General features: G+C 42.0%; 1 protein-coding gene across 1 annotated transcript; it reads left to right on the forward strand.

The window, feature by feature from the left end:
- Positions 1–206: 206 nt before the first annotated feature.
- Positions 207–1,830, forward strand: LOC132843393 (phosphatidylinositol N-acetylglucosaminyltransferase subunit C-like). The gene is made up of 2 exons (XM_060866688.1): positions 207–499; positions 811–1,830. The coding sequence occupies exon 2, from the start codon at positions 814–816 to the stop codon at positions 1,693–1,695; it is 882 nt and encodes a 293-aa protein (XP_060722671.1). The 5' UTR covers positions 207–499; positions 811–813; the 3' UTR covers positions 1,696–1,830.
- The last annotated feature ends 10,420 nt before the right edge of the window (positions 1,831–12,250 follow it).

Raw genomic sequence — 12,250 nt, forward strand, 5'->3', positions numbered from 1 at the left:
AAATCTCCATTTACTTTGTGGCTATTTCTATATTTCTAGTAGATTTCCAACAGGGTTGAGGTGTGAAATATTTTCTGTCTTCCTTGAACTGAAATGAGAAATCTATACATTCCTTAAATAATTTGTAGATAATATATTTCTTTTTTTCCGAGCTTTAATACATTACACTTTCAGTAGAGGGGAACCATTTCACATGCGCGCTTCCTGTTTTTACTATGCGTCATTTCCGGGAGTTCCTACAGGACTAGGAGCCGGCTCTGTGAATGTTTTGAGCTCTGATTATAACGTGTTTAACAGATTTATGGCCCATTCGCCTTTTAAAATCGTATCGTGTAAATCGTGTGTAATTAGCCGATAATGAAGTTATCAACCTGCGATTAGGTCGAAATCCGCGTCTATGGAAAGCGTCTTTTTACCCGTCATGCACTTTTTCCTCATCCGTTAACATGGCAACGTCTCAACGGATTACACTGTAAATCATCATTAACCCACTGCAAAGGTAGTGTGTGTGTGTGTGTGTGTGTGTGCGCGCGCGCGCGTGTAGTGTTTGTGTGTGTGCGCGCGTGTTGTGTGTATGTGTGTGTGTGTGTGCGCATGCGTGTAGTGTGTGTAGTGTGTGTGTGTATGTGTGTGAGAGAGAGGGAGTGTGTGTGTGTTAGAGAGTGTGTGAGAGAGAGAGAGTGTGTGTGTGCGCGCGTGCGCGCGCTCTGTGGAAACTGTTACTCATATACTCCACAGTACATACAGGATATACTGTAAGGGATTCAGATGTGGTCTAAAACTTTGCTATGTCCTGCATGTCGTTTACAGGTGATGGGCGCAGACAACGATGCAGGTGTTACTCCAGCTGTGCCATGGCGTAAAGTGCTGTACGAGCGACAGGCGTTCCCTGACAACTATGTGGACAGTCGCTTCCTTGAGGAACTTCGACGCAACATCAGAGTGCACCAGTACAGCTACTGGGCAGTGGTTCGAGAAGCCGGGCTCGTCTCTCAACAGCTCTCGTGTGTGGCGTTGTTCCTCACACTTTGGTCCTATATGGAGCAGGGAAATGTGGGTCCTTCAACACTGCTTTGTACTGGGCTGGGATGCGCTGTGCTGGGCTACACTCTGTACGAGGCTCTGGGCGGTGGAATCGGGCGAGAGCGGACGCGCTGCGCTGACCTGCAGAGCGCTGCCGTGTTCATGGCCTTTACCTTTGGTTTCTCGCCGGTGCTCAAGACGTTGACGGAGTCTGTGAGCACAGACACGGTGTACGCCATGTCTGCTGGCATGCTCATGGCGCACCTGGTGTCTTTTCCATACACACAGCCGAGCCTGCCAGGCAGCCTTTCTCTCAACGCTGCGCTCTTTGCCTCGGTTTGTTTGGCATCGCGTCTGCCTGGAACCCTGCACACCTTCGCCATGCTGAGCTGCGCCCTGCTCATCTTTGCACTCTGGCCGTATCTGCTGCAGCGACTGAGACACGCGGCAGAGTGGACGTTCCCCTGGGCAGCCGGGATGGTGTGTGTATGTGGAGTGGTAGGTGTTGGTACTCTGTGGCCTGCTGGAGCTCTTCTCCTGTTTCTAGCTATTGTAGTACTAACTTTTTTGTGTCCACTGCTGCTGGTGCGTCTACAGAGACACAAAGACAACATTCACGGCCCGTGGGACGAGGCCGAGATCAGAGAGGACTTGACCCGCTTTCTGAGTTGACGTGAATGTGTGTTTCACAGGACGGGCCACATTTAGCCTAAATACGAAACATCCGCTATAAATGTCTTTAAAATTGTACACTGCCTGTTTTGGGTGGCAATGCAAAAATAAATAAATAAATAAATAAGGAAGGCAGATTGTGTTGTATGTTTGGCCCTTTTACATTTAATCTCAGGGAGAGCACTGCTTTAGGAATGGAATAAACCAACAACTAATTGTTTAGTCTCTAAAGTTTAAAATAACAAGAGTCACAACTAAAATCTGGACCAGTGTTTCTTAAAATGTGTTTTTTTTTTTTTTTTTTTTTTTTAAATACTTGGAAATATGATGAATAATGTGCTAATAAATGTTGTGTTTACTGCACATGTAATAAAGCTGATGTTTTCAAGGTCATCATAAAGTGTGTATTTTACCTGAACAAATATTTATCTACTCGAACGATCAGATAAATTGTTTTCAGAGCAGATGAAGGAGGAATGAAGGCTATACCGGTTTGCTTGAAACTTCTGGTATTAAAGGGAAGAGCTGACTGTGCTGAGGCGGTGGAGGGATGAAAGAACAGATGGCAGGTTTGGTAGACTGAGTGCTGTTAAGTAGTACTGAAGAGAGATCATTTTTGTCGGCTGATCGATTAAACCTAGATAAAAACACATATTTACACATTCATTGCGTGTCATGTAAACCAGCCAACGGCTGTATATATGAAGACGACATAGTGTTATTATCAACGCTTCTGAATCATAAACCTTTTTAAAATTGATGGAAGTAGCTGGTGTTATCTATCCGTCATATCCAAATGACACAACCTATTTTTCTGATGAATCGTCACTGCCTTTATATGCTTCTAATTCTGTTTATGTTTAGGGAGCGACTCTCTAACTTAGCTATCTAAACGAACTGGATGTTGTGACCTAGAATATTTCAATATCCAATATAACATCTTACCATGTACTGTAGCTAGCGAGGCCATTTTCCATCTTGTTTAAAGTGCTTCAGTTTCCCAACGTTATATAGGAGCTAGAGAGCTAGTTAAGGAGCTAGTTTTAAGAAGAACTATTAAATAAAAACGTCATAGCAAAGACGTCTATTGAAGTTCACTGTGCTGAAGTGTCAGTAGGAGCTTCAGGTGTCAGTATAAAGCACACATGTTAATTAATTAATTTATTTATTTTATTTGAATTAGGACAGTGCACATTAATCAACAAATCAGCAATGAGCATCAGTGTAAATATACCGGAATTAGCACAATAGCTAAATTTCATCCGTTGTCCTGGACTGTCGTTTTGGCTCAGAAATCAAATCCGTCAATCACATGATTAACCACACCCTTTTAATTATCATAAGGAAAAGATAAGATCAAATAAACATGTAAAAACAATAGCACACTGTTTTTAAGACTCACTTTTAGTGAAGCATAAAATCTTTGTATGATGTTTTCTTAGATACCGTGTGTCCTGGCAAGTCTAATGGAACCACTGCTAAAGACACAGCTGGAGATGACTGTAACTGTCTGGAGGTGAAGAGGTGTCAACTCAAAGGATTAGAGATATGGTGACCTTAAAGGCCAAACTACAGTGAACACTCATGGCTTGAGGATCTATAGATTTTCTGTAGCACTTACTTTAAAAGATAATAGGAACCCTGGGCCCTAATTAATAAAGCTTCTTAATGTAAAGAATTGCTCCTAGTGACATAGAAAATTCCTTTTAAAATGAAAGAGAAGATCCTAATATAAAAGCTATCCATAAAGCCTCTTAACCCTTAAAAGGGCTCTTAAGGTCAAAAGTGTTATGAGGTGAAAATGGCTGACAGGTGAATAGGGAGAAGAAATGTATTGTATACAATATTTAATAATGATAATGAGTTAAAAAGATGCCACAGTTTAGATCGTATAGGGATTCTTTTTGTGCCAATCATATTAAAGATCCGACACAGAATCATCTCAGAAATGACACACACACACACACACACAAACACACACATATATATATATATATATATATATATATATATATTTGTATCTCTAATATGTGTAGCGATTTTGGCTCGCAAAGCATGGTAAATATTTATAAGTAATTATATCGTGTTATAGTGACTCCTAAATATTTTAACCTAAGCTGAAATTGACGGTAATGGAATTAACGTTACACTTATTTGGTCTGTTCGTCCGGTGAACAGGCCGTATAACCTTTATTAATTCTATGAGGGCGCTACCTTCCCTTTTTCTTTATACCGTAATTTCAATTAAATTAACTTAATAGAGCATGTAGTTCAGACCAGATGTTGCAGGTACCTTACGTTTGTGAGCAATACTCAGAGACAATCACTTGTGGAACAAAAATATGGTGTTTAATGGAAGAGACAAACACAACATAAAACTAACTACATGAACAACAAAAGAAATAGAGAAAACAAAGATGAAAATAAAACACACAAAAGGAATTGAAAGTGGGGAAAGGGAGGAAGAGACTGGAAAGGAAGAAATTAGAAAGGAAGGAAAGGAATGGCAAGCTTAGACTACAAAATTAATCACACCCTGACTGGGAAATCGTCACAGAAACTTAAATTTACCTTACGATTCGATGCGAGATTCCTACTTGAAATACGCATCTAAATTGATTGGTAAAGGGAACGGTTACTTGCATTGGCTTGCTGCACAAGAGTCCGGATGCAACAGAGAAATCTCTGAAGAGTCAGTTAGGGTGGGGTCAGATGTTCTTCCAAGTTCTCCAAGATCAGAGCAGTTGTTGTTATTGGAAGTGAAGCTTGCTGGAAGTTCCTTGAAGGAAGATGGAGTCTTCTCCAAGCTGTTCCGAAAGTCTGACCACAGATTGGTGGTGTTTGTGACAATTTAAAGGTCCCGAACTCCACCCATCTTTGGGGAGATGGCCAATACTACGACCCGGATTTCAGAGGGAAAACTCTCTTTGTTTCAGGTGTCTGTGGGCGTGGTTTAGCTATCAAATTTTTAGATGACTTTAAAGTTTTTATCCAAGGTGTATTAGGATGGTATAGCACCTTTCGTGCTCAAATAAAATACACCATTGATTGAAAAATGAGTAACTGATAATTTTGTGGTCATTTGGATACTAAACATGAAGGGGAATGACGGTATAAAGGCATCGGTACATTATATACACAGATCAGTAATCAAAGTGTAACTGATGTTATTGCGATATTGTGTTCTGATAAAGGAGAAAGAAACAAAAATGAAACACAAAAACAAAATTCATTTGCATTAGGGAAGGGAAAACATAATTTTGTATACATCCTGACATCGGACCTTAAAAGGACATACAGCCTTAGAACAGGTATACATTAACATACCAGGATCGGTAATCAAAGTATAACTGATGTTAATCCAGTGTTGTGTTCTGATACCTAAATAAAATACACCCTTTTCAGGAAAGTAAGGAGCAAGTAATTTTAAGTCAGGCAAGCCTTAACAGAAGAAGCACATTACAACAGGGTTATGAGAGTAAGAATCTTAGAGTATCTTATCTACTTGTTTTATTAGTAAAAGGAATGTCCCATTGTGTTGTGTGTGTGTGTGTGTGTGTGTGCGTGTGTGTCTGTGTGTGTGTCTGGTTGAGGTCCCTATGAGTTCAATCAGAGAAACAGCGTGGTCTTATCTGGTCTTTGTGTAGGATCCCAGACCTCCTGGAGCCAGGTGTGTGTGACACTGTGGAAAGTGGCCCTCAATAAAACCGTAAAACTGGGTTGCTCATTGGTTGGTTGAGGAGTAGATGCCGAAGTTTAGGGTGCCTTGGATATGAAATCTAAATGACTTGTACCAGACGCTACATATGATTGGTTATGAATGCAATCCCTACATGAGTACAGACTCAAATATCTTAATGTAGAGACAATGTGAAGGCTTATACTAGACCAGATTTTAAAAGAGCTCCTCTTTTTTTTTAAATTGGCCTCCTCTCTAAAATAAAAGTGTTTGTATTTTCCTAGCTTAATGTTGCTCTGAGATTGGTCCTGAATCACTCTTCAGATAAAATTCCTAGTTAGACTTTTTAAGTTAAATTAGGAGCACTGGGGGCCCTCGGGTATATCCTAATGCAGGCCCGTAGCCAGCCTATTGAAAGGGGGGGTTCTTTTTTTTTTTTCAAAAAGTGGACCTTTTTGCAGTTTTTCTCCTCCTTTTGTATTTAATTATGAGGTTCAATACTTCATTTTGGTGACCTTTTATGCACTAATTTGTGCTGGATTAGCTTGTCTGCTGGTATCTTAACGAGCACACTTTTTGATGCGCCTAAATTATTTACTGCATTGTTGTCAAATTGCTTCCTCATGTACCACCTTTGTCAGTCCATACACAGTTCATAAGTTTAAAGACCACACTAACAACAGAATAGATTTAATGAACTTTACTGAAGTATTAATAATAATTATTTTCAGTATCATTTCTTGACTCTCTGTCAATGCCTCTTTGCTTGTTGCTGTATTTGTCTTGACACTCATGAATTTAGTACACTGGTCAGTTCCAATCTTCTTGGGTGCAATTTGGAGAATATGTTCACAGCTTCATCCAGGTTGACTGCCATGTCATAGTGTGTATGGATGAGGGCCAGGGATGACAAGCGGTCCTCTCCCATGCTGCTACGCATGAATGTGTTCAGTCTCCGGAGAGTGCTGGCTGATCGTTCACATTCACATGAGGTGACTGGCAGAGTACAAGTTATTTTGAGAAGCTTGAAGATGTTTGGGTAGATCAGCGCATCACATTGTTTGATTGACTCAGCACATGAAGTTGGCCTTTGTTCTGATGGCTTGTTTTGCCACTTCAGTGTCCAGCGTTTCAGTTCCTGGTAAATCAGCTCTGGTGAAGGTAAGTCATCTTGATAAAGTTGGACTACTTCAGAAATGTCCACTGTCACACCTGAGTTGCACTGTATAGACGGAATTAGACCCAGGAGCCTTGGTGCGGTTACAGATAGAGGACTGAATCTGGATTCAAACTCCAAGATGACTTGGTCTAGGAAAGGTATAGCCATGTTGCGACGATAGTAGTCCTTCATAGTTTCAGCAGGTACATTTTCTCTCTGTGTCTGCCTTCCAGCATCACGTGGTTGATTGGTAGGCTCAACATCGCCCTGAGCAGCCATCCTGATGATGCTTGTTGAAGTCATCCTAAATTGTCTCAATTTAGCTCCTTGTAGATATTGTATTACCGTCAGACGATATTCTGTGACCCTTAATAAGTATGTTTAAATGCTGTTTTCATAACTCTTAAGCAAATTAAATAAGTTGTTGTGAAATTTAAACGGGTCTCAGTTCAGAGAAACGACCAAATGAACGGTTCTGTCAGATGCCGTTCTGCTGTGCACGCGCAGTCGCGCACTCTGATTGAGTTCAGCTGAACTCGTGCTCGTGCTGTTTCTTGTTTCCCATGTAAAGAGCAACTCGCATGCCACGTCCAAGAGGTCCTAGAGGTCAGTGTAACCTTCAGGTCTGCTGAAGTGGGGAGTGAGTGTGTGTGTGTGGTGCTTATTAGAAGTAACACCCTTCATACCATTTTCCCCACTGGTTCCAACAGTGCCACATCAGACGATCACTCAGGAGATGAAAGAAAAGACAGCATCAGTCTCCCAGCTCAGTTGTCAGGGATGATATCTGGAATAGTGCTGCCATTAATCATAGAGAACGGATGGTGTCTGTGTTTGTGATGGTGTCAGTTGCCACTTCACAGTTCCAGGGTTATGTGTACACTTACCTACACTCCACTTAGGACAGACTCCTGATCCTTCACAACCCTGACCAGGATAACACAGATACTGAAGCTACTCCAAAACGTTCTGAACCTCTGAGGAAGTCAGAATGAAAATTGATTTAACGTACATGTACAGTAAGTGTACAGCATGTTCCTTTTTAATAAGATCTGCCATTATTTACAAAAGCACTTTACACACACACACAAACACACACACACATGCGCACACACACACGGTCTCTCTGCCTGACAGAATATTCACAAACAGGCAAAAGAAAACAGATTAAGTATTTTATGCAGAACAGCACAGGCTTTGTGGAGTCTTGCTGCAAGTGTAGAATAAAGAACGTATAAACTGAATAAAATATTGCAGAATATTGTTCACTAGTGACAACATGCCAGTGAGGCATCAGATTCACTGGTGTATCCTACAGTCCGTTTGTAGTTGATCCCCTCTCGTCTAGAACCATGTTGAAGAGTAAGGGTGTGAGAGTTGTGGTGATAAGACTTCAGGCTAGAGCAGAAAACACATACTCATAAATAACCAGTGTTGTAAAAACCAACTATGATCTACTACTCCTTTTTGTTCCACCCGAATATTAAGTGCTTTAAAAGGAGGGTTTGGATGCAGCCAGAGTGTAGCACCTGTAAACCCTCATTAACGATTCGGTGAAAAGAATCTGGACCAAACACCAGGCTGAAGTTCTATAATTCTCACTCAGTCCTTCTTCATTTTGTATTGTACAAAGCCTCTGAGAGAGTTTATCTCTTTGTTTGGCATCCTGGGAAACCGTTGTTATTTTTATTTTTCGATGAATAATCTTTAAAAAATCACCGATGCACTGAGGCCGCGAAACTTGAACCGCGAAACTTGAAGCGCGAAGTGGCGAGGGATTACTGTAGTCCAACAGAACTATAGTACTGTATTTATCATCTATACAAATATGTAAACAGTTTGAAACAAAGATAAGTGCAAGGAATTTAAAAAGGCAAAAATAAAATAAAATATTCAAGCCCATAGGCAAGGGGGGTTCGGGTGGTTCAAACGACCCCCCCCCATCACTGCCAAAGGTCCAGAATTTAAGTCGTTTTTTTTTCATGTGATTATTGTCATCATTGTTTTAATCAATGCTTGTGACAAATATTCTGGGTTGCTGTTTCAAATTAATATGATTCATTATTGTAGCTGGACGTGTGTGTGTGTGTCTGTGTGTGTGTGCCACGCGTGCAGTTCAGAGAGAGTTCTCGCAATACACTTTTCAAAGCAACGGTGAAGCATCGCCTCTGAATGATGGAGGGAGGGGATATCAGAATCAGAATCAGGTTTATTGGCACACACAATTGTTTATCAGGTTTACTGACACACACAAGGAATTTGGTTCCAGCAGTTTGTGACTCTCATGCCTCTTTTCCACCGGAAAGAACCGGGTGCTGGTTCAGAGCTAGTGCTGGTGCTGGTTCAAAGTTGGTTCCACTGGTGAACCTTCTAAGAACCGGTTTGCCTTTCCACCGGCTAGAGAGCATCAAGAGCCGAGTGTGACGTCACTTTATACGTGTCACGTGTCCCAGCAACGTTAGCGCAGCAGCGGCAAACACAAACACATCAACAATGGCGGATGTTGCTTTACTGTTAATGCTCATGGCTTTGTGAACCTACATTAACGCGGCGAAAAAAACGTGTACGTGCAGCTCCATGTAATCTGTATAAACGGAGGTTGTAATCGATAAAGTACATAATGTTATTTTATCGCTAACACAGAAAAAAGTTAGCCTTAGCATGTAGCTACATACTATCATGTGTGCTGATAATGTATCATATCGCGGTAAAGTAAAAGTGTATTAAACATTAGTATACTTAAGGTACATTATCAAATGCGCTAACAGTAGCCCCGCCCACAGCCCCTGACGCAAGCGGTTCTTAAGTCTAGACCAGCAACGTTTTGGTGCTACTTAAGAACCACTTTTCCTGGTTCGGAGCCGGTGCTTTGGCGGTCAAAACAGAAAGAACTGGTTCTAAATTAGGCTCTGGCTCCGAACCAGCACTGGAACTGCCTCGGTGGAAAAGGGGCATCAAAGGTACAGACATAAATAACAATACTATACAAGAAAACAATGCAGACGATGAGATACAATATAGACAGTATGAGTATAAAATATGGATATAGAATGAATAAAATATATAAAATATGAAAATGGAATATGAACGATCAGTAATGTACATAAAGTGTGGGAGTGCAAATAACAATATTGTGCAATATTATGCTTTTTGTGCAATATACAGCAGCAGTAGTGTGTAATATACAGATGATTTGATGATTGACAGTCCTGATAATGCAGTACTTACAGATAGTCGGGCTGTTGGATATTGTGAGGGGGAGTAGTGTTGAGGGGCCCTTCCTAAAGTCCACTATCAGCTCCACAGTTGTGAGGGTGTTTAGCTCCAGACTGTTCTGACTGCACCATAGCACCATCCGCTTTACCTCCTGTCGGTATGCAGATTCATCGCCATCTTGGATGAGACCAATGAGCGTAGTATCATCTGCAAACTTCAGGAGTTTATCAGTTGGGTCACTTGAAGTGCAGTCATTAGTGTAGATGGAGAATAGCAGTGGGGAGAGGAGGCATCCCTGTGGAGCGCCAGTGCTGATTGTCCGAATGCTGGAGGTGACACCTCCCAGTCTCACATGTTGTTTTCTGTCTGTCAGGAAGCTGGTGATCCACTGTCAGATGGAAGGGGGTATAGTGAGCCTTAGGAGTTTAGAGTGAAGAAATTCCGGAATTATAGTATTAAAAGCCGAACTAAAGTCAACAAACAGAATCCGGGCGTATGTCCCTGGGCAGTCCAGGTGTTGCAGAATGTAGTGCAGTCCAATGTTGACTGCATCATCCACTGACCTGTTTGCATGGTAGGCAAACTGTAGGGGATCCAGCATCTGTTCTGTGACAGACTTTAGGTGGGGAAATACCAGCTGTTCAAAGGTCTTCATGACAAAAGATGTCAGAGCGACAGGCCTGTAGTCATTTAGTCCAGTGATGGAGGGTTTCTTGGGGACTGGGACGATTGTGGAGAGTTTAAAGCAGGTGGGGACTTCACACAGCTCCAGAGATCTGTTGAAGATATGGGTAAAAATAGGAGCCAGTTGATCAGCACATGCTTTGAGACAGGAGGGGGAGACCCCATCTGGGCCAGGGGCTTTCCTTGTCTTCTGTCTCTGAAAGAGCTGATTCACATCCGCTTCACAAATCGTGAGTGCAACTTGAGTGCTGGGAGGAGTTGTTAATGGGGTTCCCAGAGGTGTGATTTCAGTCAGTGTGCTGGGTTGGATGGGAGGTGTGAAGATGCTGTTCTCAAACCTCCAGTAGAAGGTGTTGAGGTCGTCAGCCAGGTCTTTGCTTCAGAGGGAGATGGGGGGCGACTCTTGTAGTTTGTGATGTCTTGCAGGCCTTTCCACACTGACGCAGGGTTGTTATCTGAAAACCTGCTTTTCAGCTTTTCAGAGTAGCTTCTTTTGGCTATTCTGATCTCCTTCGTCAGTAGGTTCCTGGCCTGCTTATACAGTTTTGTTTCCCCCTTTGTAGGCATCTTCCTTGGCTTGTCGAAGTTTTTTGAGTTTGGCTATGAACCATGGCTTGTTGTTACTGTATTTGCAGAAGGTTTTGTTTGGCACACAAACGTCTTCACAAAAACTGATGTACAATGTCACAGTGTCAGTCAGTTCATCCAGGCTGTCAGTTCCAGCCTCAAAGATACTCCAATCAGTGCAGTCAAAACAGTTTTGTAGTTCCTGCTTTGCCTCACTGGTCCATCTCCACTGTTTTTACTACAGGCTTAGTAGATTTTAGTTTCTGCTTGTATGTTGGAATAAGATGGACCAAACAGTGATCAGAGTTCCCCAAGGCTGCCCTGGGTACAGAGCGATATGCATCCTTATGAACTGTGTAGCAATGATCCAGTGTATTTTTCTCCCTTGTGGGACAATTTATATGCTGTCTGTATTTTGGAAGTTCAAGTGTAAGTTTTGCCCTGTTAAAGTCACCAAGAATAATAAAAAGAGAATCCGGATTATTTTGCTCCAAGGCAGATATTTGGTTTGCCAGGTTTTGCAGTGCATCACTCACGTTGGCCTGCGGTGGGATGTAAACTCCGGTCAGGATGAATGAGGAGAATTCCCGCGGTGAATAAAAGGGTTTACAGTTAATGAACATTGATTCCAGGTTTGGACTGCAGTATTTATTCAGCACTGACATCTGTACACCAAAGTTCGTTAATGTAGAAGCTTCCGCCGCCTTTCACTTTACCCGATAGCTCCGTTACACGATCCACGCGGTGTAAGCGGGGAGAAGTAATCCACTGTCCGGGATTGAGTGACTGAGACAAGTTTCAGTAAAACAGAGAGCAGCGGAGCGTGAAAAGTCTTTGTTTGTTCCGTTGAGAAGAAACAGTTTGTCCATTTTGTTCGGCAGTGAGTGGAGGTTCGCCAGGTGAATCGATGGGAGCGCAGTTCTAAATCCCCTCTGTCGCAGCTTCACTAGCCACGGCGCGCTTCCCTCGCCGGTGTCTCCTCCACGTACCATAGAGTGCAGCTGCTCCTCCAACTAAGATTTCCAAAAAACTATCCGGGTTTGTGAAAACTGGTGAAAAGTTGTCTGGACTGAACCGCCCGATGTTAAGCAGTTCTTCTTTAGTGTAAGTTAATACGGTAGGGTAAGCAAACACACAGAAAGTAAACAAAAAGAAAGAAAGTACTAGAGAGAGTCGTGCCGAGGCAGCCATCTGAGGCGCCATATATCGATTTTATATATATTTTAGATATATATATATATTTTTTTTTA

This window comes from Tachysurus vachellii, chromosome 3 (assembly GCF_030014155.1).
Source record: "Tachysurus vachellii isolate PV-2020 chromosome 3, HZAU_Pvac_v1, whole genome shotgun sequence".
In the NCBI taxonomy this organism is placed as follows: Eukaryota; Metazoa; Chordata; class Actinopteri; order Siluriformes; family Bagridae; genus Tachysurus; species Tachysurus vachellii.

What these genes read in the sequence shown, in the direction of transcription:
- LOC132843393 (XM_060866688.1), top strand. Translation starts at nt 814, where the DNA reads ATGGGCGCAGACAACGATGCAGGTGTTACTCCAGCTGTGCCATGGCGT.